Source organism: Amaranthus tricolor, chromosome 3 (assembly GCF_026212465.1).
Source record: "Amaranthus tricolor cultivar Red isolate AtriRed21 chromosome 3, ASM2621246v1, whole genome shotgun sequence".
Taxonomy (NCBI): Eukaryota; Viridiplantae; Streptophyta; class Magnoliopsida; order Caryophyllales; family Amaranthaceae; genus Amaranthus; species Amaranthus tricolor.
The window spans coordinates 27,965,337-27,992,591 of record NC_080049.1 but is presented as its reverse complement, the minus strand read 5'-3'; the positions used below and the strand labels follow the sequence as shown (position 1 = coordinate 27,992,591).

The 27,255-nt window shown below is 34.0% G+C and overlaps 3 protein-coding genes across 4 annotated transcripts; all 3 read left to right on the top strand.

The window, feature by feature from the left end:
* Positions 1–55: 55 nt before the first annotated feature.
* On the top strand, positions 56–16,369 carry LOC130808876 (telomerase reverse transcriptase). Of its 2 annotated transcripts, XM_057674413.1 has the most exons (12): positions 56–835; positions 959–1,036; positions 2,400–2,465; positions 3,525–3,686; positions 4,779–5,225; positions 6,061–6,184; positions 6,333–6,477; positions 8,133–8,274; positions 10,664–11,932; positions 13,094–13,641; positions 14,885–15,157; positions 15,314–16,366. In XM_057674413.1, the coding sequence occupies exons 1-12, from the start codon at positions 536–538 to the stop codon at positions 15,582–15,584; spliced, it is 3,825 nt and encodes a 1,274-aa protein (XP_057530396.1). In that variant the 5' UTR covers positions 56–535; the 3' UTR covers positions 15,585–16,366. The 2 variants fall into 2 exon arrangements, with proteins under 2 accessions (XP_057530396.1, XP_057530397.1); XM_057674414.1 differs by lacking the exon at positions 56–835 and having other exon boundaries at positions 969–1,036; positions 3,525–3,690; positions 4,787–5,225; positions 15,314–16,369.
* A 1,783-nt stretch (positions 16,370–18,152) lies between these two features.
* LOC130808522 (uncharacterized) lies at positions 18,153–23,134 on the top strand. Its single transcript, XM_057673987.1, has 9 exons — positions 18,153–18,197; positions 18,276–18,340; positions 19,925–19,947; positions 20,316–20,500; positions 20,654–20,707; positions 21,631–21,755; positions 22,393–22,675; positions 22,932–22,989; positions 23,094–23,134. The coding sequence occupies exons 1-9, from the start codon at positions 18,153–18,155 to the stop codon at positions 23,132–23,134; spliced, it is 879 nt and encodes a 292-aa protein (XP_057529970.1).
* Positions 19,436–26,419, top strand: LOC130809402 (uncharacterized). Its single transcript, XM_057675170.1, has 8 exons — positions 19,436–19,660; positions 20,316–20,500; positions 21,631–21,809; positions 22,393–22,989; positions 23,094–23,130; positions 23,258–23,328; positions 23,629–23,947; positions 25,045–26,419. Exons 6-8 carry the CDS (start codon positions 23,273–23,275, stop codon positions 25,465–25,467), a joined length of 798 nt encoding a protein of 265 aa, XP_057531153.1. The 5' UTR covers positions 19,436–19,660; positions 20,316–20,500; positions 21,631–21,809; positions 22,393–22,989; positions 23,094–23,130; positions 23,258–23,272; the 3' UTR covers positions 25,468–26,419.
* Positions 26,420–27,255: the final 836 nt, after the last annotated feature.

The following is a 27,255-nucleotide window of genomic DNA, read 5'->3' as shown; positions in this document are numbered from 1 at the left end:
ATAAAATCGTTTGAAGCATGAACTTAGTCGATAAAAACTATTTTTAAAACCAAAATGAAAAAGTTAATTTTGTTAGCTATTTTGTGTTGTTATATTTTTCCTTTAATTAACAAACACCAATAATTAATACCTAATTTTATCATACGCCTTCCTGAATAATTAGCTAATCTTATTAGTTAAAAAAGTTAAAATTTAAACATAAAAACTAAAAGCGAACTACACCAAGAATATTTCGGCATATATATATTTTTATCCCTCTTATTTCATAGCACGTTAAAAATCAAAATTCAAAAAAAAAAAAAACAAAAAAAAACTAATACGTCGGTTACCAAACCGCCTTCTATGTAATGTGGGGGTCTTTAAGCTTTGAGAGTTCAAAATGTTGGGAAATGAAATGACCAATTGGTGCAACTAGAAAGGCGCGGAAAGTCCTCTTGTCTTAAATTCTCCTTTCACCTTTGGCGTATAGGGTAAGATTCTAAGAGTATATCAATGGAGTCAAACTGAAAACCCTTGATTGTTACTCACAATTTCAATGGGGAGGAAGAGAGGAAGAGTACCCAATGTGTTATGGACTCCATTCAAGAACAAAGCTGCTACACTTTCTAAAACTATCATTTCTTTGATTCCCAGAAACTGTAATTGCAGTTCAAATGGTAAATGTCTTCGTTGTGTTTTTGGTAATGGAGATGAAGCTGCAATGGCGTTTCTTATTAGACCAAATGATCCTTCTGATTTTCTCCTTTTTATGAACACTTGTTTTGTTGTAATCCCTGATGATGCTCCTCCATTTTCCCCTCTTCTCGGCTTCACTCGCCATTGGTCTCAAATCCAGGTACTCCTTTTACATTTTTCAATGTATTTGCATTGCTAAATTAATTTGGGATTTCAGTTCATTATGCTTAGTTTTGGATATAATTATGCCTTGTTGTGAGTGCTATCAATTTTGTGGGTTTAGATTGTTGAGAGGAGCATTCTAGCATCTTTTGATAAGGAGATGGAATCGTCAAATGTTATATGCCATGGTTATCAGAAGGTAGCTTTTTATTTTGTATTTCAAATTTGTGTTTTGCTTTTGTTCTTCGGCGTATTGGAAACAAATACATTTTATAGCTACCTCCAATGCCCTTAAGTGCTTCCATCTAGGCAGAATTTCGGGGTTGGATGTATGCAGCCCTTACTGGACAACAAATAATTTGTTTTTGATTTGACTCTTGGTAGCAAATAAGTATCATATGAAAGGGTACATGTATCAATGAGTTTTTATAATACAGTGAATATAATCTGAAACCAAAGAAGCATACATATGTTTCCAGATAAATGAATTTCCATTAGAATGAGAATAAATAGGTCAGAATCCACAATGAAGGCCAGTACAAACTCAGTAAAAAAGAAATGAACGACATCATTTAGTGCTAGAATCAAAATGTCTATGAAAATCTCAATGGAGCTGGAGGCACTAATATGTTATACTACCATAAGTATGCCCTCGAACCAAAAACCTCACATTAAGGGAAAATACTCTCCGGTATGACTACATCCACATCACGTTCCTTGTTTTGAAGGGTAGTTAGATTTAGCAGGGTGCTGTGAAGTCAAGTTGAATGGGCTCCCATATTCCGCACTGTTCCTTAAATTCGTTAAGGATACGAGGATCTATGGTCTATCTGTAAATGTCAATAATTGTGATGCCCAATTATGCAGAGATACTCCTCTTTTGCTTCTCTTTCTATTCCCCTCTGCTGGCCATAGTGGGAAGGAAGACTTTAATATCTCCAGCATTGACGTTTGTCTTCGATTTCTTCCCTATCCCAGTAGCTCTAAATGCTAAGCGGTGCCGTGGAGGGTTCGTCAATGGATTAGTAATTCAGTTGGATATCCCCATTGCCCTATTAGGATGCTTTAAAGTCATTCCTTAAAACATGTTAATCTTTGCTTTACAAGAAATGTTTTTAGGATGGTTTGAAGCCATTTCTTCAATTAGTAGCTCAGTCATTGCTGATTCCAAATAATGAAAATGATTGAGTTGGCTTTACATTGTACTCGAGATCTAAGCCCCAAGGAATAATTTGGTAAGGAGCCTCAAAATTGAAACTAGGGCTCATTAACCTTTTCTTTGTGTGGAGGAGTTGAACTAGTTAGACCAGCTATTTTCTTCAGTAACCAACAGTAGATGATTCTGTCTATTATTTGGTAATCTGTAGTTTGGGCTGAGGACCTTACTAAAAAACTGTTGACTGTTGTCTGTTGTCTGTGTGATGTAATCTGCATGAGTAGGAGAATACAAGGTACCTTGTTTGTTGTAGTTTTTATTTTCAGCACTTAAAAAGTATGGTGCTTCAAGCACAGAAGCAGCAAGATATTTATTTTCCTAATGCTAATTTGAACTCATGTTACAGTTTAAATTAAACAGCATCATTGTAAAGCTTCTAACCAGTTGGACATGGGAACTGGCCTTAGAAAGGGTATAATCTCCTTTTCATTTATTCATTCATTTATTTATTTATTTATTTCTATAATGTTTTTTTGGTTGCTTTCAAATAAGACTTCATAAAAGAGACTGCTGTCCATACACCAGTTGTAAGTTAAGAACAGATATTAAGTTTCTGGCCATTAAATCTAGCTTATAGTGTTGACCAGCCCTTTGCTAGATATCTGTTTGTCCCTTGTAACATTTTTCCCTCAAAAGTTTCCCTCTCTCTATTCCCTCATGACTCTGTTCCTTCTTGCGTTTCATTTGCAACTAGTTTTCACACATTGATGTAGTTAATTTGTGAAGACTTAAGGATGGTTCGTCCAAAAGGTGAATGTTTCTTTCTTGCTTCTTTTTTTTGAAACTTTAATTTTCCTACTTGGATATTTTAAGGAAAATAGAGTTCTTTCCCTCTTGGTATATTATGATGAGTTTTTGGAAAAAGTTTTTTGAAACTTGATTACTTTGTTTGGAATTGTGCCATCTATTGTGTGTTGAGATGAGAAACTAAGTTTTTCTTAATAATAATTTCTATTACACCGTATACTAATTAATAGACATAAATTAAAGGAGTAATGGTCATATATACTTCAGAGGCGGTGCAAGAAAGAATAGAGTGAAGACAATTAAGATGAGAATTAATCCTTTCTCTCCTCGGCCTTTTAGATTGAATTCTTGCTGCAACTAATTGACTAGTTGTTAAAAAGGGGATGGTTTGATGTATTTTCTGTACCTGGGAGAGAATGCATAATAAGGATGGGTGGATGGGCTATAATAGGTACGAAAGCGAGGATTGGAAAGAGCTTGAATTTAGCAAGCAAGTGGAGTGAAAGAGAGGTGAATGCTGAAAATCTGACCTGGTAGCTGCAAATGTGATATGTCTTGCAACTTGAGTATGGATAAATGATAGGAAAAAATGTTTGTTTCTATCCAAAAAAGTCTCTTTTTAGTTGCCTTAGTTGACGAAAAACATTTTTTAGCTAATGAAATAGATCAGATTGTCATAGATTTCTCTGTTCTTCCGTGAATATTAACTTTATACTCTGCACAGGTTGGGGATAGTGTCATGAGTTATCTACTCATGCACGCGCTGATATTCTTGCCTATCAAATGCAATGCACACCAGCAAGTAGCTGGTCCTCTTGTCAATCGGCTCTTTGGAAAGTTTTCTGTTCTCACATCCATGACATCTTTACATCATCCAGGCAAGCAAGTAGGTAATTTATATTGGATGTAAAATGTATTTGGTTGAGCTGTTACTTTTTGGAATATTGAGAATGTTCATCCCCGGTGAGATACCTATTATAGTACTCATTTCATACAAGTAAAAAGAGCTCAAGATTCTGTGGAGAAATGTGTTTTTGTTCATTGACGTATTGGATTGGAAAGGATCAATATTTTCACACAATTTTCCGACACTAAGTTATAAGGGTCTGGGTATTTTTGTTTTTCTATCTATTTAGTCTAGTCTCTTCCTCATCTATCAGTTTATACGATAATTTTACTTTACAATACATACAGCTCCCTTGTAGTCTTCGACAGCTGGACCTTCAGGGTTATATCAAAAATGGAATATTCAATTGTTTTACTTCTTTATATAATCTCTGTCTCCAAATAAATTGCACACTTGCTATTTTTTGATAAGTCTAGAATAAGTTGCAGTCTTTGTTTTACAACTGTTTGTCTACCCTGAGTACCAACTTATCTAGTTCTTTTAATCGATTTTATTACATTTTCTCTCTATTGACTTCTTTTTCTATATTCCGATGCTTCCTCTTGCTCTTTTGTGACTCGCCTTTTTTTTTGTGTAAAGCAACTATTATGTTCAAATTCCTTTGGAATAAAATTGGCAGTTATCTTCAAATGAAGGTAGTATTATAATTGATGCGACTTGTTAGAAGTTATGCTTCCTTCATCTTTTTGCATCAGCTTATCTATTTGAGTACTTGCATATCTTCACTACTATAAGAAGGCAATGGCCAAAATTATTGAAACAAATAAGATGAGTTTTGCATTTAGAGCCCATCTTGTTATAATTACAATTAGATATGCTCCCGGAAGAAAAATAATGTTATCCTTTTGTTTTAGAATGCGCACAATCACATACTTAAATATATGTAGCCTGTAGTGTGCTTCACCTACTTCTGTGCATCATATTGAAAGGTTGCTGGCAAGCTCACTAGATGTGCATATGCTTCCGTTTTTATGCTTTATGTCAGATGAAAGCATTTATTTTCAGAAGGAATTGAACTATCTACTATAAGCTGTCAGTTCTAGAGACTTGGAAGTTTGATAATACTTTCAGTTTACCAGGAAAATAAAGAGATGGAAAGGCGTTGAAGAGATCTCAAACTCCAGAGAATCTGGCAGCCAGGCCCCTTTCGGCCAGAATCTTTTTCTTGGTCCAGTTGGCTCAAGAAATGTTGATTATCTTAGCCCATACTGTCCTGAAGCAAGCCTTCTGAATCCTGAGAATAGTTGCAACAGAATGCTAGAAGATCAACCAATTAAGGAGTTGAGACTAATCTCAGGGAAGGGCTTGAGATTGCCAAGTTGGCAGCGCCGAAAGAGACGCAAAAGGCTGATGTTACAAGGCTCCAGTATTCAGGATCAATCTAAGATAGTATTTGATGAGAATGATGATTTAAGCATGGTTAGTCAGAATGGTTTGGTCACCAGTGATAGGCACAGTCATATGGTGTCTACTTCGGTAACTAATCAAGCTGGTGCTTATATTAAATCTGAACAAACGGTAAATATAACAAGCAAAGCTACATGAGTTTTCATATGTTATTATATCTTACAATGCATTTATGGAAGCTGATGATCTATGCTTTGGATTTGGTATGCAAATTTGGCATTGAGTAATAGCATGCTGCATGCTGTTATGTACTTCCATCCCGTAAAATTTTGTCATTCTCTTACTGGGTTGTCCTATATTTGTTCAAAAAATGCTGTGTTTGAAATTGGAAGTTAGTCTACAATCCTTCTTTTGGTTGTCTGAATTTGAAACTACTACATTTTGTTTACTTTTTTATGAATTTCACCATGTTCCCACTTATTACTTGAAGAGATAAAAAGGGCCACTCGTCATGATTTGATTTGTTCTTATATTATATGTTTTTGAAAGCGAGTAAAATGAAATTTTTAAAAGGTGGATTTTATGGCATTTATTTGGATCACGAGAAGGTGGGATTTTTAGATTAAGACTTGTCTTACCACTACTTTGATGAATTCAGAATTAGAGGGTTTATTGGAATGTGATAATGTAGTTATGTAGATCATGATTTTTGGGATTCCTCTTCCCATGGATGTATGAAAGTATTTCTATATTACAAAAAAAATTTCCTTGTTAGAAAGCGAAATGGAGGGTTTATCCGAGTCTGCCATTCTATTCTGTTGATATTGAGGATTGATCTTTTTTTGTATTATAATTGGTTTTGTTGTTTCTATATCTTGAAGTGTTAATATGGTATAACCATTGATGTTTTGAGTTTTGACATATTAACCATTCTCTATAGCTGAGAACATTAGATTTTGGAGAATTTCTGACTATCTATGTTGTGCACTTTACTTTGTATTTTCAGATGCAGTTGTGCCTCTGTTGCTCAGTTTTCCAATCCTTGTCCAGAGTCTCTAAAAATACTTTAGTAAATAGGAAACTAATGTTCTACAATTTGAAGTCGCCTTCAACTTGTTTTCTGGACAAGCGTATCCTTCTGGTTCTTATGTGAATTCATTGTAACCTGCTTCTTATACTTGTTCTGTATCTGAAATTCAGAATGCAATTTTTTTCTTTTTCTGTGCATGCTTGTAATTTGTTCTTCGTAGCTGTTGCAGTTATTTCTTAATCATTTAGATTTCATTCGCCACTTAAAATCTGGCTTTGATGGTGCGCGTGTTCTATTCTTGCACATTTTTGGATTGACAAATATGTGTCCAAGAACTTTGCCAGTATCCTGCATCCACAAACGTGGGATGTGCTCACATGGGTCTTCTTGCCTGTAAGTATGACACTTATATAAGAATATCTTTTTATTGTTTGTCTCATGTGACACTTGCATGTTGAATCTATAAAAATGCTTCCATGGTTCTACATTGAAAAACTACATGGCACTTGCATAATCTATTTGAATTCTGTAAAAAACTAGAGTGTGAAAATGTTTATAAGTCACTTTTATGGCATCATCCATAAAATGCATTCTTTATGTGCATAGTTTTTTGGGATAGCATTTAGCCATTAGATAAACAATCCATTTCTCAATTTATTGCCTTTATTTGAATTAGCTAATCTTGCTCATAGCTACCAGTTTTTTAATCCTATTTGAAAATATGAGTTATGAGATTATAGACATTTTATTCAATCTCAGAGATATTAATATAAAGAAAAATCTCTTATTCAATTTTGAAGATAGTATTATGTACTTTGGATGGCCATTGATTTAGATTTTAGGGTTAAAGGCTCATATAAGAGTTCAACTCAAAACTTGCTCCAAGGAAGCTAATCAAAACACTGCTCAGCTTTTTACTCTATTGATGTGCTTCATGTGCAGGAAGCTAACCAAAGTAAAGCTTTGGCATAAAGTAGATTCTTTGCTGCTTTTTCCCTTGGAATGGATGAAAATAGAGCTCTAAATGAGGGGAACAGAACCAGGTGTAGATCTTGAATTCAGTTTATATTGGAGAATGTTAAGGGATATTACAAGGGAGAACTAGAGGGTATTTAGTGGAAAAAAGAATAAAAAGTAATGAGATTAGGGAGCAGGCCGACAGAAATAAGGGTATTTGATGCGATTTGAGAAACAAAACGAACAAAAGACGAGAAATGTTAATTTGGTGTTCTCATAGAAGCTAGGATAGGGCCATGATGTTATCTTACTACATTGATCATAAGTAGGAAATATAACAATAACACTAGTACACTAATCATAAAAGTTTTGTATCACAAAAGTAGAACATAATATAACCTAAAATGATCAATAAAGAGAAAATATAAGTTTTTCCATCTTGATACTCTTATTCAACAATCTCAAACCTTTCACTGTGCTATCTGTTGTTTTGACTGGTGGTGTTCAGATCTTTCAATGACGGGATACTCATTCTTTGATGAAGAAAATACTGTGCTTTATTGATTTATATAGGGAGTAGCAGAAGAATTAAAGATTGACATTCAGAAATTCAAAATGCATGAAAACAACCTACAATTTATTGCATTTTCTGTGACTGGTCTAAACAAAGAAGCTTGAATAGATTGTGTTAATGTGTGAGTAAAAGTTTAATTTGGCTGTTGACATGATGTGCTATCCGAGAGTTTCTCAATTGATCACCATTTAACAAGGTGAAGGCTGTGATTTCCTTGTTGGAGTGTTTAAGGTGGTACAAAAACCATTCACCATACATTTGGTTGTCGAAGATGTTGCTTAAACATGTACAATTTTGCTTAAAAAGAAAGTCCCTCTTTCCGCTTTTCACATATGTGTGATTTTTAGTTCTGCTACATTTGCGATTTCTGTACTTTATTACAATGAATATAATAAAATGTTCCGTACTTGTACGATTTTTTTTTGCTTTGATATTTTCTCCTTGTTAGAATTTTTTAATATGTGAAAAAGGTGCATTCATTTCAACATGTGAAAAATTTATTTGATGAACTTTCCAGATACCACTCTCTCCTTAAGTTGCTTCGGGTCTTTCTCAACAAAGCTAAGAAATGTCAACATATGAGTTTTTTGGAGAAGTACTGCCCTACCAAACCCCTGTTCGACAAGGATACAACTAGAGATGTTGATTCTAGTCTCCAGGTTTACTCTCTATATCCAATATAACTCTTAGTTTCTTTACACTATGTTTGGACTTTGGCTAAGAATTTGAAAGGTAGAAGAAATGAAAAAAAAGGGAAAGGAGGGTGAAGGGATAATGAGGGGAGCCCCCCATGTTGTTTAGGAGAGAAGTGAAGGAGAAGGAAGAGAGTTACCATTTTCTTTCCAAATCTTTCCACTTTAAAAGATATTTTATTAATAACAAAACTAAAGGGGTTGATTCCTTCTCCATCCAAGTTGCCCATCGCCTTCGAAGTATGCGCCCACGAAAAAGAGACTTGGGTTTTTTTCAGGTGAGTTGTGCTTTTTTTCGAATTGGGTGGGTGTGTTTTTTGACTAGCAAAGAATGTTTTGAGTAGTGTGAGGAAGTTTTCTCGTGGTTGGGTTTAGTTTTTTTGCTTAGGTTAGATTGGTTGGTTTTGGGTGATGTACCCAAATAACGGGGGAGATTTTGGGTCGTGAATTAGAAGGAGCCAAGGTAAATATCTAAAAAAAATCTTGGGGAAGGTAGTTATTTAAACAAAATGGGCTCTAGTTTAAAAACCATACTCTTACGTCTTAACCACTAAGCGCTACATCTTTCTATTGTAAATGTTGGACAATTTTTTTGCTTTATTTGACCCAAAATTTTTCACGTACCTGGGCCCTTTAGGGCCAAGCTAAGATTTGTTTGTAGCCAGTAGCCAGAGGTGAACAATAGTAGGGGTATATTTTTGGTTCATAAGTGCTCCTTTGCATTCCATATTTAAATTTTAAAATGAGGTGTGAGGGGGTGGACATTTTTTCTAAAATAAATATAATTCAAGGACCAATCAGATGAAAACACATGCCCTTCTTTACTTCATCAAATTAAAGCAAGTTTTGTGGAATTTGTGGCAACCACATGTTTTTTTTGAGTTCTAAAAGAAGGTAGGGTTTCAAAAATCGGAAAACAAAAGGTGGAATTTTTAGAATCAATTTTCCCAATGAAAAAGGCCCCTTTTTGATGATTGGTAAGACAGTGGAGTGAAGTTGGGGATTTTCGAGTGGGAAAATAGGAAAACAAGAGGAGAAAAGACAAGAAGGAAGCTCATGAATTAATCTTGTTGGATTCTTAAGAGCTAAAGGTGGTTGCTTGCTTCATGGTCACTCGAATTAATGGATAATGTTGCATTAATCATTCTTTGTTTGTGTGTGTATGTGTTATATGCCCTCTTGAGTTTAGCTTAAAACAATAGTATTATTCAGTTAAAACGAGCTTAATTATAAAAAAAGTTAGTTGAGTTAGTAAAAATTAGTAGTGGACTGTAAGTTTTTTAATTCAACAACTATTATTAGTGCGGAATATCTTGACACATAAGATAAATCACATACAAGTAGTTGAATTTGTACCTCAAATTGTAATATTTTCTCTTAGCTGTTGTAGGCACAAAATTTCAGCACATGAGAATAACGGGCATTGTTTCTTTTTGGTTGCTCACATAACCAGAATGTGATTTATGGTATGCTGAAACCCCTAGGACTATTCGTGGATGACCCTAAACAAAACCTTTATGCAATTTTGATACACTCAAGTCTCACTTTTGTGTCATACGCTTAGAGAAGGGAGGAGACATAATGAAACCATCCACCTTGGGAAACATGCGACCACCTCAAAGAGCTGTGCAAGTGACTGACCTTGGGATGCGTGAAGAGGAAGACCACGACTGTTTTGGGAACGATTCTCTACTAACCCCATTGCTCTCTATTTATAATAGAGGTTGCCTTTTATTTTTTCTAATTAAGTTCCATTACAGTTAGTAGAAAACAACGTGAATCAATACATTAAGTATAGTTAAGTTCAGCTGAGTTGAGTTGTGTTTAGTTAAATTTAGTTCAATTCACTAACAAGTTTAGTTTGGTAGAATGTAATTTCAGTTCAGTTAATAGGGGTGGAGCAAAGATTTTGGAGGCCCTATTTGTTTTTGCGATTTTTATAAAAATGGGGCCTTTTATTATATCAAAAGATTCAAAATTTTCCTCTTCAAGAAAAATAATTCAAGACAAAATGTATTGTGACATTATATTACTTTAAATATAAAAAAGGTTTACAAACAAATCACTTAAAAAGTATCGCTCGGAACCGGGACTGAATAGCACCATCTAATATTTGAGGCCCCTTATTTCAATGGGCCCTCGGCGGTCGGCTACCTCGGATGCCCCAAGAACTGCCCATGTCAGTTAAAATCTGGTGAAATAAAATGAAGATAGGAATTGTTTTAGTTTTGGAGCATATGAAGAAGTCTCAGGACTGATTGTTTTTCTCCCATTCTGTTTGATAGCAAGTCATTTCAGTCCATTGCAAAGTCTGAACTTTGAACTATACGATGTTCATCATTCAATCTTTCTGCAGGCTAGTAAATTGGAATCAGAGTTGTCAAGCTCAAAACAAGACATGAATAAGGAATTTGATCAGATGCCCGAGAGTAGTACCCTTACAAAAACAAGGGATTGCAAGACAACGACTGAAATTCTTCAGCATCAATTTGGTTTCAGCCAGCCATATTGCTTAAAGCATGAAGTTGTATCGTTTGTTTGGGTGGTGTGCCGAAATATAGTCCCACCTGATCTTTTAGGATCGTCCTCGAGCCAAAGAGCTTTGAGGAGAAATATCTCTAGATTCATTCGGTTACGGCTATTTGAAAAATTTTCTTTGCAGCAATGTTTGCATAAATTAAAAATTTCTAAGTTCCCTCTTTTAACAAATATGGAGTCTTTCACCTGTTTTGATGCTCTTGCTTCTAAGCCTCAGACTAAGCAGATCCCTGAACTGTTGCAATATTCACAGAACCTTCATTTTAACTTAAGACAAACACTTCTGGAACGATGGATCTTTTGGTTCTTTTCTCATATCGTGGTTCCCTTATTACAGGCCAATTTTTACATAACGGAAAGTGAGCATGGTAAGCAGAACGTATATTTTTATAGAAAATCAGTTTGGGAGAAGCTCAGTGACAGAGTAACTACATGTCTAAAGAATCAGAGTTATCAGTCCTTGGATAATGCAGCTGTAGCAGAAATTTTGAGCAAGAGGTCCTTTGGTTTTTCAAAAGTTAGGCTGTGCCCAAAAGAAAATGGGGCCAGGCCAATAGCGAACTTAAAGAAAACATCCAAATTTCATTTTAAAAGATCACTTATTCATGCCCTATTCTGCAGAAAGAAGACGAAGAAAAAAACTCACAAGAGATATGCATCTTTTTTTAAGTCTGTAAATACTGTTCTACGGGATTTGCATGTTATATTCAAAGATTTGAAGGTAAGGGAACCAGAAAGGTGGGGGTCAACAGTTTTTTCTTATGGTGACGTTCAAAGAAAATTAGGGTCATTTCTGAGGCTTCTGAAGGAAAGACACCCTGACCCAGCTATGCGTAAAGTATACATTGTAGTTTCAGATGTACAGAAAGCATTTGATACTGTCAAACAGGATAAGCTTCTTTCCATAATTGATGAAATACAGATGGCAGACAAATATACCTTACAGAAGTTCTCTGAGATTGTTTTTAAAAAGAAATTGTTGTGCACTTCTGAGAATATGAAATTGATGATTCAAAGTAACATTAATGGAGTAGAAGATGTTCCTCCTGTTCGTGAGAGGATTCTCCATGCAGTTGTTTTCAGTCAGGTACAACGTTTATAAGTTATACTCCCTCTTTCTGTATGATTCTGCACAAGTTTATAAAAGTTCAATTATTGATTTGTAATTGGTGAATAAGACAAAAAAACAAGTGGGTGTAAGAAATGAGTGGATGAGATGAAAAGAGAGAATGAATTTGTGGATGAGATCAAAAAGTGAATGAGAGGATCATTACCAAATAAAGAAAGTGAGGAAAGTAAATGGTACAAAGTAAAATAGAAAGTAGTGCGATTTTGGGTTAAGATTAACATATTAAGATGACGTACTTTTTAGAATAAAACTTACATGCACCGGTGTTTGTGGCTCTGACATGAAACTAAAGCTCATCATAAATGTGTATACTTTGATAAATTTTAGTCTAGGTTAGGGTATTTGATCAAAATTTCTTAGGAATGGTTTTGATGATCATCTTAGATGTGTCTTTTTTTGATGCACCATGTGAGGCTCCATTCTATATTACTTTGAACAAGCCTGAACTAATTCTAAGACCACCTATAGTGCAAATATATCCAAGGCATGGATAAGGTAAAGCAAAATTAGACATTATCTTATCTAAGTAACTACTTTATGTTGTGAGAATTTGTTATTCGAATTATGGAAGAAACGATTGGGGTTGGAGTTATTTAAATGTAGGGATATTCCACTTGGTAGCTTCTAACTGTGGTGAAAAGCAAGTGCTAGCTCTTTATTTTTTTTTTTTTCTAAATTCACACAGTAGCATTTAGGTTTCAATTTATTCACACAATAGCAAAAAAAGACAAAAGTACCCTTACCTTTTATTTAGATATCAATTAATAAAAATTATGGGTATTTTTTTCTTGTTTGGATATGGTGTGAATAAATTGAAACCTTGATGTTATTGTATGAATTTTGAAGAAAAAAGTGTTACCACTAGCTTTTCACCATGTGGAAATATCCCTTAAATATCTGTTATGACATAATTTCTGAGAAACTACTTAGGAGTAATAGGCAGCTCAATTTGTCTCTGTTGTGGTGTACTTGCTCACCAAGCTATCTGAATATGTTTATATGGAACTGCCTGCGATTACCTTCTACTTTGGATGCTTCCTCCATAAATACAGTTTTGTTTTGTGTAATCGTTAAAAGCATGGTGAAACTACTTTATAAATTTAATTTTATGGATTGCAGGAGCAAATCATAACTGTAAGGTGGGAAAAACTCAAGTCAAATTTGGAGGAGCATCTAAAGAACAATGTGCTCAAATTAGGTCAATGTTTCTTCTTGCAAACTGTTGGAATACCTCAAGGAAGTGTTTTGTCAACTTTGCTTTGTACATTGTATTATGGGTATATGGAAAGGAAAGTTATCTTTCCTTATCTTGCAAATAGGGCTCATGACTTAATTCAAGATGAGTATGGTAGTACTGCTTTTGAAGCTACCTCGAACTTATCATTTTCGTCTCCTAAGTATCTCTTGCTTAGGTTTGTTGATGACTTTTTGTTTATGTCGACATCGAAAAAGCAGGCTACTAGATTCTACTCCAGATTGCGAAGAGGATTTAGAGAATATAACTGCTACATGAATGAGGACAAATTCTGCACAAACTTTCATTTTGGTGATATGTGTAATCTTGATTCAAAGAGATTGTTAGTAGGAAGTGATGGTGTCTCCTTTATACGCTGGAGTGGCTTGCTTATCAATAGTTGCAGCTTAGAGGTTCAAGCAGATTATACTAGGTAAGCTCTAGATAAAGGCTTTTTTCAATTTCACATACAATATTTTTGAGAGGACTAACTATCCTGTTTCTTATCCAAACTTTTGAGTATTATGCTGAGGATTTGTGTTGTGGTTTTATTCTTTGGAAAACGTTCTACCTAATTAGCTAATACCACTCCCTTAATTGGTAATGTATAAGCAAGAATTTTATGAAGAAAAAGAGATGTCTCGAATTGTACAAATATTAACATGAACCTTGACATGACTTTCCTAGCAGAATTTCATCAAAATTGCATTAAACATGAACGTTATGTTATATAATGACCATTTACAAGATATATGGGAGTGCTCAGTAAACAAAGAAAAAAAATGTGTTTTTATGTCATTGACAAAATTACGTCATTGAGATTCCTTTTCACTTTTAAGTTACTTGATTCTTTTTTCCATAGCAAGACTTTTCCCGGAGAGTTGGTGCCCTTACTGGTGAGGAAGAAATCCCAAGTCCAACATCAAACCGTGCATGACTGTCAATCTGCGACCTCTCATGTTGATCTGTTTTCTTTCATGTTGCCGACCCCATGATTAAGGATTCGATGCTATTTTTATTCAGATTATGCATGGGCTTGTTAAGGATGGTTATACTTTTTGAATTTAGATAGAACATTTGTCACCCTGTTGTGTCATGTATGGTTACTTTGGAAAATTCATGCCGCATCCCCTGTTGTGTCATGTATGATTACTTTGGAAAATTCATGCCGCGTCGATTGTGCCATCTAGGTTAGGACCTGTTTCCTGGCTATGCGACACATTTCTGTAAGCATGACTGCAACCATATTGTTTTCCATGCCGGATACCAAATGGGCTGTGAAAGGAAGTCATAGTAATATTTTCTAGGTGAGATCTTTTACTAACTTGCTCAGAGCAGACCAGTTCTGAACATTTAGATTTTCATCCAAATTAAAAGTCTACTAAAAGTCATTAGAAAGTCCTATAAAAGATGTGGGGGTCAATGACTCATTACTGGTTCAGATGTACGTGTACCCAGTCATATATTGATGCATTTGAAAAGGTCCTGAACATTGATAGTTAATTTTAAGATTTCTTTCAGTTTGTTATTAACTGATTTATCATTATCGATGCGAAATCTTTCCAAACTGGTTACGGTTTCAGTTCAAATTTCTTTTGTATTTCAATATACTATATCATCCGTTCTGATGTGAATCCTTTCTACATTTGATTTTGCACTGAACATTTGCGGAACAGGTACCTCAATAATCATTTAAATTCGACATTGACTGTGAGCTGCCAGCAAAGACCAGCACACCAATTGAAGGCCAAGTTGCGTGCTTACATGCGACCTAAATGTCACCCTATCTTCTTCGATACTGGCATTAACTCCTCCGAAACCATTAGGCTGAATCTGTACCAAGCTTTTGTGCTTTGTGCAATGAAGTTCCATTGTTATGTTCGCCAATTGTCTTTCTGGTGCAAGATTCATCCGACTTCTTGCTTGTCTTGTATAGAGGGTTCATTGAGGTACATGTACAACAATTAATCTCGTCTTTCAATTGATTTTTCTCAAAACCCGAATGGATTCATCAGCAATCAATTGTCGGGATAGTGAAGCTTATTTTTATGACGAAAATCTTCCTTGACTTCCAAGAAATTGTAACAAATTACATTTGATGACAGATACATGAATCAACTGATGATGGGAAGGATGTACAAAACTGGTTGTGCATCTGATGGTGATCGCAAACTTGTAGTGACAAAAAAGGAAATCTTATGGCTTGGATTAACAGCATATATCAAGGTGTTGAGCAAGAAAAAGTCAAGACATAAGGAATTGCTGCGTCTTTTGAGAACCAAGTTGGCGGCTATTTCAAGTGTTGGGGGTTCCTATAAACTGAAGTATGCTGTTGAGGATTCTCATTCCTCCTATATGTGGAAAATAAAGTACTAGTAAGTAGTAAGTAGTAAGGTGAAGTTCCTAATTTTGTCTTCAGGAAACTGGTAAATGGATTTTGTTGTACATTGCATGGACTTTGAGTTCAAGTGGAGTATCCTTATCAAATCTAAGCCGTACCATGATAGCAACTTACTAGGTGGTTTCTAATAGAGAAACTGCGCAAAACCAATTATTTTCGTCTCCAGGCCTTAGTAATGTGTTTGTTATTAGTATTAATATCACACCGGTCTACTTTCGTCCCGATTTGAAATTGACCTTGAGTTTGACCGGAAATTGGTGGGTCATAACTCAGAAATTTTCATCCTTGACTTGAAAAATTACTCGACTTGGAATTCCCGAAAAAAACTGGGTCAAACCCGGTAAACTCGACTTCGACCATTTTGATTCATTTTAAGTTACGCGTTTAACATTTGTAACTCCATCTTATCATTTTTAGCAGACGTACTACATTTTTAGTCCATTTATTTATTTTTAGTCTATATTTATTTATTGTAGTCCAAAAATTAGCATATTGGTCTTTCTTTAAAAAAATTTATCATATAAGAAATTCTTTTTGGAAAAGATTTAATGATAAGAAAATAAATATCTTAAAGTTGTTGACCTATTGAGTTTACTCAAATTGGATATAATTGATTTGAAATTAATGTGGCTTGAAAATCACTTGACTCGAAACTTGATCAATCGAACATTTTAACATGTCTACGCTGAAGGGAGAATATTTGATTCCAATTTGACTACTAATGGATTAACGGTAAGGCATTTGTTTTTGATGATGGAGCCAAAATGTTATACTATGAGTCCCTCCATCTTATTCTATTATATGATTTTTTTAAAATTAAGAAAAACTATTTGGGTCGGGATTGAAATGGTAAAAAAATATAGCTAAAACTTGACATAGGAAGATATTAGCAAATGAAAAGAAGTTGAAAAATGTTAGTAAATTGTCTCAAAATAATCTTACATGTTTGATTATTTATGAATAATCCAAAAAAAAATTAAAAAAAAAATTTTATAAATAATATTTACTCTCCACTTAGTCACTAATCGTTTCTATTTTTCTTTTTATTATATAATAGGCTAAGGAAAAGACGGAGATTTTTTTAATAACAAAATATTTACTCTCTAACTAACAAATATCAATTATGTGGTCCCTAACTCTCTGCGTATCTAATCTTGTTAAGGAACCAATTTAACAAAAAGTTTGAGTTTATTGTTGAGGCCTCAGGATATGTAATATACTTTAACACGTCTCCTCAAACGAGAGCCCCTTGGGCTAGAAGTGTAGATGTAACACAAACCCTCCACATACCTGGTGCTAAATATTTTACTTGAAATGAATGGTGGTTGAGATTCAAACCCATGATCTCTTGTCACGTTGACTTCTGATACCATGTCAACAAACCAATTCAACCTAAAGTTTAAACTTATCATTGAGGCCCCAAGATTCTAACAATTCCTTCTTTTACTTTCTTAAAAAAAAAATCAAAATGGAGTGCCTACTTTTAGCACGCTTGTTAAAATAGTGTAAAAAGCAAGAATGAAGAGCCAATTTCCGGCACTTGTTTCTTCCATAAACCTCACTCACATTCATTATTCACTTTTCCTTTCCTTCCTCACGTGAATCCTCCGACTCCCCTTCTACATTTATTTTTATACGCTCTATCATTAGTTCATTTGATTTTTTAAATTCAATTGATTTTTTTGATTGAAACTGTTTTTTATTAATTGTAGTCTATTTATACTAATTGAAATTGATTTTTACCATTTATCATTTAATTTTACTAATTAAAATTTAATTTTAGTGATTAAATTGATTTTTATTAATTTTTACTAATTGTATGTGACTTTACTTGTTAAATTGATTTTTATTAGTTATTTATTTTTTTTAAGTTGATCTAAGCATAGCTTGATTTTTAAAAGATTTCATATATTTGAGTTATACCATGCAAATTCAAAGATAAAAGTTTAATATAGACTTGATACATACTATTTTTGTTGTTCCTTTTTTATTACTCTCTCCGTTTTTTTTAATCTTCCACTTTGGCTTTTTCATACATATTAAGAAAGATAGAATCTTTGGATAGTAGTGGGTATTATTTTAATTAAATAGTAGTGTGAAGTAATGATTGTATTGGAAGTATGAGGTGGTAGTGGGTATTATTTTAATTAAATAGTAATGTGAAGTAATGATTGTATTGAAAGTATGAGAGAGAAAATAATTATAAATAAAAGAAAAGGGGTAAATTAAAAGAAAAAGAAAGGTTTTAAGGGGTAAAAGTGGGATAAAAACTTTTCAAAAATAGAAAGTATTCTAAAGTGGAAAAACTTATGAAACTACCCATTATAGTAAGGTGAAAGAACTTAAAAGAACGGAGGGAGTATAATTTTCTATTCACAAATTCATAACCATCATCCTCTACTCTACTCCACTAAGTGTTTGGCATGTGGAAATTGAGTTGAGACTTTGGGATTGAAATTTGAATTAAATAGTTTATCATCTTTCTTCATAATCATGGGGAATGAGCACGAGACTTTTAAGTCTCAACTTGATCCAAGTATGATATGACAAATGATGTTGTTGATGATTTGCCACAACGCAGCCCTCTTGTAATCACAGAAGAATCCTTCTGTGCACCAATTCTTGGTGATAATCAGAACACAGCCTACAATCTTGATTGATTGTAGTTGATACAATGGACAAAGACACCTTGTTTCACTCATAAGAGGCCCTTTCCTCATCCACAATCAAGGTTCACCCCCTCATTATTGAATGAACAATAAAAAATCAGATTTTGTTTCACTCACAAAATCAGATCAACAAACATGATCAGCAACTGTAATCTTGGAGAATTCTTAAACTGAATTACCTCTAAACTTTTATTAAAAATCAAAACATGCCTTTACAAATAAGAGGAGAGGTTTATTTATAAGTTCCTAATAGGAGGAAGGCGTGCCATATCAGCCTTCTTAACACCTTCCTACAATTAGCCAAAAAAGATACTTAACTAACCTAACTAACTATTATTACATGTAAGTGCTTGAGCTGACTATTCATAAAAGAGTCATGCTGATTGTTTAAGGAATGAGACTTGGCCTTGGCTTCTGATTCTTGGTCTCTTAAGTAGATGATCACCCTATGTTGATTGAGTCCAGGTGAATGATGTGCAAACTATGCCTTGGTCCAGTTGTGCTAGGCCCATGTAAAATAGCAATTAAATCCTCCTTTGCACTTGAGCTAGTTAAGCTAGTTAAGTGTTGTGCTTCTGTAGATGAACATGATCCTATACTTGGATTACAACTCTCCAAGTTTCACCTTTTAATGTCTTAGAAATAGGAAAACATTTATGGTGAGATTTAGATTTATTAAAAATGACACTTTTGCTATTAATGAAATAAAATGGACAAAAATATAATAAAGATAAATTATAACTTTGTAACTAAGTTTAATTATGGGTAATGATATTTATAGCCCTTAGGGCTGTACATAAAAGTTAGCAAATTATATTTATTATCAATAATTTTAGGTTTTCAAAAAAATCTAGTATAAAAAATTGGAAATAATTAATATTTTTTTATAGTTATTTTAAATAATTGAAAAGAATTAATAATAAAATATAATTAAATTTTATATTTTCGAAGCAAAAACAATAATAAATTACATAAAAAAATATACAAGATTCTTTCTTATATTCTTTTAATTATTTCTCTTTCCATTCTAAAATTTTTGTCAAACAAAAACATAAAATATATTTCTTAGTCTATCTGAAGTCTCACAATCCTCGTTCTCATATGTCAAAACACCCATTCTCATATGTCAAAACACCCATTTCCATAATGGTTGTTTTAAAGGGAGTAACTATATATAGTACATTTTCTGACGTTACTGGAGCATTCATCTGATGATCCTTGCCAATTTTGCGCTCCAATTTCTTGACATGCTCCAATCATTCCCAATTTCCCACCTTCTTTCCTTCTCTTCACTTCTATCACCTGTTTTTTCTCTCTTTTTGTATCGGCTTCCTTCCCTCACAGTCACCGACAATCTCTTTATCCTCTCAACTTCATCTTAGGTAAAGCTTTTCTTCTTCCTTCTTTTTGTTGCAAATTTTAAGTCATTGATGGGATTACATTTTCTACGCATTTTCCTGTTTGTTCTTGGCTGTTCAAAACATTTTACTCCTTTTTGGGTCAATGCTGATTACTTTATTTGGTGACTACCAGAATACTTCTTGAATTTTCTCCATTCTTTGTAGAAAGAAAAATTATTACTTCTTAGGATTTAATTTTAATTCACAGTAAAGTGAAATACAATTTTTATTCCTTTTTTTTTTCAGGATAATCAACTATGTGTATCTGGGTATTGATTTTTGTTTCGTATGGGATTATATAATTATCCAATTATGTCATAAAAAGAAAAAAAAATTATGAGGAATATTTTGTTAGAATAAAATGCAAGTGAAAAAGAGCAACTTACTATAATTAGTAAGAAAATAGGAGTATCTATCAAGGGAGCTATCAATTGTTTCTGTTAATTACTGGGTTTTGATGCATTTGCCCAATTAGTTTTTTAAATACCCATATTTTCTTAATTTGGTATATGCTACTTTTTCTTATTCAATGATTATTTAATTTGTCTTCGGTTTGATATATGGAAATTTATAAGTGTCTAACTAATCTGCTTTTGCCTTACTCTTTCCTTTTATTGGCTGTCTATTAATTATGCAGGTAACCAGAATTTAGGCTCATTAAATGATGGAATTTTAGGTCAAGCCCAAGCACCAGCTCCTGCATCCTATGAGCCTATGGTTCCTCTGATCTTGGCTGGAAATCAAACCAAAAGACCTGATATTCTTCGAAGATTCAGGATTTATCATGATGGATGGGATATTTCAAATAAGCATTACTGGGCTGTAAGGGACTTGATCCTTTTTTTAGTTCAGATGCATTTTTTTTGGGTCCTCTCCTGTGAATATGACAATTTAATATGGCTTTAGTTGTTTGCTAAGTAGTTTGCCTTTGATATGCAACATGTTTAGTTATTGTGTCTTATGATCTCATTTCAGCTTTCAGATTTGGTGAAAGACTTTCGTATATGTCATAGTCTAATCTTTGGTGCAGTAGTTTACTTGTTAAGCTATAAATTATAATCTATTTTCAACCAACTTGGATCCTTGTTTTCTTTAACCGTTTCGTAGGGTATGAGGGGATGGGGCAGGGGTGATAAGTGATGGTCGGGGTATGTAATTGCTTCTTGTAATTTCCTTCCCAAACCATCAATCTTGTTAACAAGTAACAATGCTTACTTTTCTATGAGAAATTACATAGCTGCTTAACTCTTGGACTAGAATATTGGTGACATTTTGTAATCGAGTGTGATTTTCTCAAGTGAGATTGTTTTTGTAACTGCCCACAAAGGGCCGTTATGTAGATGAGATTCAATTTTAATTTTGGGCATCATCCCCAAAAGCATTTTAGTATACCTTCAAATGGGCTTTAGCATATAGTCAGGGTTGCACATGATAATAAATTTGGCTTGTGTGTGCTTAGATCTGCTATGTAGTTTGACCTGAATCTTGACCGACAAACCTGATGAATTTTCATGGACTAAGTAGATAAAGAAACTTTGTTTTGTTGATATTAAATAATTACTTGGTTAACTTTTTCGTATAATTCATTCCACATTACTCTTAAGAACAAAAAAACTGATGACGTGAGATCATTAGAATGGTAAGAATCAATCCCATAGTGGAGTGTGAACTATGATTGTTATCCCTCAATCATATGAGTATATGATGAATATGCAAGTCTTTATTGCTTGAAATAATGGTGTGAATCAAGATATGATGATGTTAAGAACAGTTCAGTCTCATTCATAAATATGCATTATCATGAATAGATTACCTAATTTAAAGTAATTGTAACTTGAATGAGAAAATGCCATTATAAGGCAATTAATTTTTTTGGGGGCTTTAATTTGTCAAGCTTAAGATGCTCTAATGTAGTTTCATTAACAACCTTCTGATCTGGCTCTGTCCTGCAGTCTGTTGCATTTACTGGTGTTGTTGGTTTCGTCATCTCACTCATATGGTTGATCTCTTTCGATATAACACTTCTTATTCACCATTGTTTTGGATGGAGGATAAGCTTTAAAGGGAAAGGTTCAAAGTATGCGCAAAGGATACGAGTTGTGCTGTTATTACTTTTTTCAAGTACTTCCATGTAATCACCCTGACTCTTTCTCTTAGTTGTTGCAAGTTACTCTTATGTGTTACTTCTGTTTTATTTTTAAATATCGTACTCTATAGTTTTGCCTTCAATTGTACTCATGAGTGAAGATTTGGGCTGGGTTGTAGTGTGTACTTTATCTATACTTTAGTTTGTGCATAAATGAGAAATAATTCATTGTGTTATCCATTTAGAGTGTTATTTTTCTTTTGGTATTATGCAAAAATATCTACTTCCTCCGTTTCACTTTGTTGTTTACGTTTGGAATAATCTATACAAGGAAAAAGAAATTTAAACATCTTTTTTTTTCATGGATATATAAAATGCAAAATAAATCCATGTGGGATCTTGTAGATTCATCTCGAAGTAGATTTTAAAATATATACTTTTATAATTTTTTATGAAGTGTATTTAGATTTTGAGACTCAAATTATGCTTTGGATTGTGTGCAAAAAGCAAATGTAACCAAAAAAATGAAACGGAATTAGTAGCACATGAGTTGTTTTCTTTCAAGCTTTTGGAATGTTTCTTGTTTTGGATTCAGCCGTGTTATACTGATTTACTTTAATACACGCAGATGGGGATGTATTTTTTTATTGGTTGGCCAACTTGACCTTCATAGTGAAGTCTTGCACACACTGCATTATGTTGTAAATCAGTCGGACAACACAGCTCAAATACTAAGAAATGTTTCTGATTACTTATCAATTGCAAAGGCTGTTGATGTTCCTCAATTCAATCTGCCGCAGAGTACCATGAAGGAGATTGACGATCTAAGTTCACGCTTGAGTTCCGGTGCTGAGACATTAACCGATAAAACCAATGAAAATTCTGTAAAAGTTCTGAAACTCTTCAGTACTGTGTATAAACTCAGCTTCCTCGTTTTAGTTCACTTTATTAGCTCTCTTGCTTGAATTATACTTTTCAATGTATGTTTTCTGATCAGTGTCACATGATTCGCTAATCACCTTGCGAATCGCGAATCGAAAAAATGCAAATTATGGCTAGATTTAGGCTATTTTTGAACAATTTTGAGCGAATCGTGAATCCAAAAAGCGAACTAACTAACGAATTATGTTTCACTGGATCTGATTCATCATCCATCCTTTTTTCAAGAGATCAGCATTAATTACTGTAGCTTCGGTAATGCTTGTTTTGGCTGTTGTCGGTATTGGTATGTTCTCTTGTTCAGAATTAAACTCATGCCATTAATGATAATCGCTTGACGATCTGGTCATTTTGTGCTATGGGTTGACTTATTGTGTTTTTGTTCTTCAGTGCTTTCTATTCTTGGGTGCCAAAATGTGATTCACATGTAAGCTTTTGCTCCCCCAATTCTTTTTTCGTGCATCAAAACAAGATTCGTTCTCTTTCTTGCTTGTTCTTTGTTAGTTGCCTTGTTCATTTCACGAAATTTACTTATGTTGGTTATCTGGACGCAGATTCATTTTTAGTGGATGGATACTCATAGCGATTACTTTGACTCTTTGTGGAACTTTATAATTTTTAATTCGTAAGTTTTTTAATGAAATTTCCTTCAAGTTCAGTAAGAATTATTCGTGATTAGAATTTATGCGCATCTTGTGAATTGTCGTTAGAGGTGTTTAACGGGCCAGGTCAGGGCAAAATTTAAATGGGACGGGTCATGTCAAATTTAAACGGGCCGGGTGGGTCAAAGGCCGTTTAAACCTGATCCTCTTTGACCCGTTTTTTAGTTCATATAATAATTTTTTGTTGTCTTACTTTGTTCTGTCTACTGTGGGATGCTGGTTAATTAATACTTCTATTAAAATGAATGTGTTATTTGATGCAGTGCTATTTCAGACTCATGTGTGGCGATGAAAGAGTGGGTCGATAACCCACAAGCTGAGACCGCGCTTAGCAAAATTCTTCCGTGTGATGATGAGAGAGCAACCAACGAGACGTTTGAAAGTAGAAAAGTTGTTAGCATGCTTGTAAACACCGTCAATACGTATATATACACTGCAGCTAACACAGATCGGGCTCCATCTGATCAATTCTATTACAATCAATCTGGACCTTTAATGCCCCCTTTGTGCTACCCTTTTGATGATAAGATGCAAGATTGCGAGTGTTCATCTCAGGAGGTGTCTTTGACAAATGCTTCTGTGGTGCGTATATTTCATTTCTTTTAGTCGTATTGAATCCTTATTGGTAACTTTATTTTTTTATCTTTGATCCGATAGAGTAAAAAAATGGATGCACCACATCGCATCGCCACGGTGTAAAGGTTTTTAAAATAAACAAACCGATATTTTTTGCGTTGTAAAGGTGTAAAAACACCGCTTTTTGGTCCGTATCAAGGACTACTTCATGTTTTTGACCGATATTTAAGCGCTATGATAACTATATCACTCCTGTTACCGCATCAGCGCTTCGATATCACGATTGCGACCATTACCGCATTTTTTACACTATGTTTGATCCTTCTTTTTGGGATATTCTTGTGATGCCGGCACAAAATGGGACGATGTTCATCTAAGAAAAGACTTGCATGATATCTGCACTACTCTACCCATCTTTGTACCTCCCTTTGGTTAACTTGCAACCATTTGAACCTCTTAAAACATCTGGCCCTTCCATATAGGCGACCTGAGGTTGGATTACAAATTACGATAAGCTTTACCCATCATAGATCCAAACAAGTAAAGCTTATCCGAACAGAAATGCCCACCCAGGCGTTAAGAAGTATAATAATGGACGCCTGTATGACCCGACCAACATGTACTGAATAATTAACAAACCTGAAATGGACATTTTCAAATCAAAAGAAATGCCGACCCTTGTGTTTTCAATTTATTTTTTTTTTCCTATTGCAATTCACATATTCTCAAATGAGACAGCGTCACGGTGAGACTATTTTTATTGGGCTGGCCTAATGTACACTTGATGTAAAGTGATCACATATAACCTTAAAGTGATTACTTTTATAGTCTCCAAGTGATCATTTTTAAAAAATGAACTAATTATATGAACTCGTCTCATGACGGTCTCATACAAGACATGGTGATTGATCATGAATACGAATTCTAGTAGGTAGTGATTGATCATCTAATCATTTGTGACTTGTGAGAATATAGGTGCCAGATGACTGTGATGTGAGATTATCTGATCATGCAATGTTATAGTTTCCATATAGTTTTAAGAGCTAATTTTATCAGTTTCCTACTTGTAGTAACGCGAAAATCTGACCTGGACCGTGATGCAGGTGTGGGCAAGATACATTTGTATGACATTCTTGGATAACAAAAATTGCACAAGCCCCGGAAGGTTGACACCAGAAGTGTACGGTCAACTGGCGCTGGCAGTAAATGCCAGTTATGCAGTGCTGCATTACACTCCCACAATGCTCGATCTTCAGAACTGCAATTTCTTGCGAGACACATTCATGACAATTACAGTAAGATTCTGCCCTCCTTTGGAGCATTCCCTCGTGATTGTAATAGTTGGTTTGGGTTTTATCTCAGCTGGTGTTATACTCTGCCTCGTTCTTTGGTTAGTCTATAAAAACCGCCCCCAAAGGGAGGAAGCGTTTGTGAAAACCCAATCAATAAAAAGTAGTTTCCCCGAAAATAGGGATAGGATTGTGGTCACTTCTCCGGCTAGAGTAGTACCGGATACAGGAGTATAGTTAATACATCATATGATTTTTTGTCCGTCTAGTTCGACATAATGATGGAGAAAACGAAGTGGTCGTAAACACCATCTAGTGTTTGTTGGGACTAGTACGACGAGTTTGTATTATGTACCGTATTGTATAGTATGTAGTCGTATATAGTTAGAAAATGAGCTATATGATTTCTTCACGGTTATAGATAGGATAAGCGATGGGTTTGAATAGATCTTTCAAATTGGGATAGGGTGGCCAAGGAGGCAAGGACTCAAAACTAGTTGTTTAAGTGTAACGTACTTTCTCCGTTTTTTTACTTGCATCGAAATCAAGTTTTGTATTGTTGATCAGTCTATGATATTTTACATTTTGCGGCTATTATACGAGAAAAAACATAGTCATGTGGGATATTGTTTTATTCGTCTTGTCGCATATTTTCATGTTATCGAAATTTCATGAGTTTTAATTGTGTATAACTCTAAATATAAACAATCTGACAAATACATTGAACTGCGTAAAAAAGGTATTTGGGCGCAGGTAAAAAAAAGTTTGAAGCATTTGATTAGTTTAGTTTGAACTTGGAATTATTGAATTGATATGTTGAACTAACAATAAATAACAAGTGTTAATTTTTTGACAAAGGGTGGATTTTGTCTAGTCACAAAACAACTTGATTGTGGAAAATGGCTTCCTTTTATGAGCTTGGTTTATCTATTTTGTAATTATAGTTTTTATGAGGGGATATACTGGATATGATGATGACTACGACGACTCTTATTATGGATGTTTATCCAATATTGGAAGTAATATATATTTTTTATGGCAAAATTACAATAATTTAGTTGAGGAAAATGACTTTGTTTTTTAATTGGTAAGAAGAAAATGACAATGAGAGACCCCATTGGGCTTTGGGCATTGGCCATTGTAAATTGTACAAGTGTAAGTGCATAGTCAATAATCTTACAAGAATGTCGACGAGAGATACGTTTTTAAATTCTCCTGCTTGCAATGCAGTCTCACTGTCACCAAGGATTATCTGTTCAGGTGGTTTGTTTGACCAAAAAAGTAAATTTCTGTAGAAATTATTAATTTTTAGAAATTTATTTTCTTTATTAGATTTTGTAGGAATTGTTTTTTGTTTTACCAATATTATGTTTGGATCTTTAATCAGGAATTAAAAAAAAAAAGGGAAAGAGAATGGAAGAAAGGAAAAGAAGGGGAGGGATAAAGAAGAAAAGTGCTTCTTGTTTGTTTAGAAGGGACGGAAAAAGAAAAGAAAGAAAAATAAATATTTTTTCTCTAAATCTTTTCAATTTAGGAGAGATTGTATTTTTAATACCTTTTGTTCATATTTTCCCTCTAAGCCCCTTCCTTTCAGATCTCTTCCCTCCCTTTTATTATTCAAACAATGTATCTTTTATCCTGTTAAATCTTTCCCTTCTTTTATTTTCCTCTATCCAAACATAGTAAAAGAAATTTCAATACTATAGAAATTTAAGTAAAACTTATTTAATTTACTTTAAACATATAAAAAATTCATAAAAATCTATTTTAATCGGTAAAAATTAATTAAATTAGTAAAAGTCACTTATTATCATAATCATTATCATACCCAGTGTATCCCGCTTATAAAAACTATGATCAGGGTCTGGGGAGGGAAGGAAGAAATGCGACAACTCATACCCATAAAGGAATGTGCGGCCAAATAGTCCCTCAACTTGAGAAATAATTTTCACCAAACATTTTCAAAACTGTTGGCTTACCGATTAGCAAAAAATCAAATACTACTAACTGAATCAACCAACAACT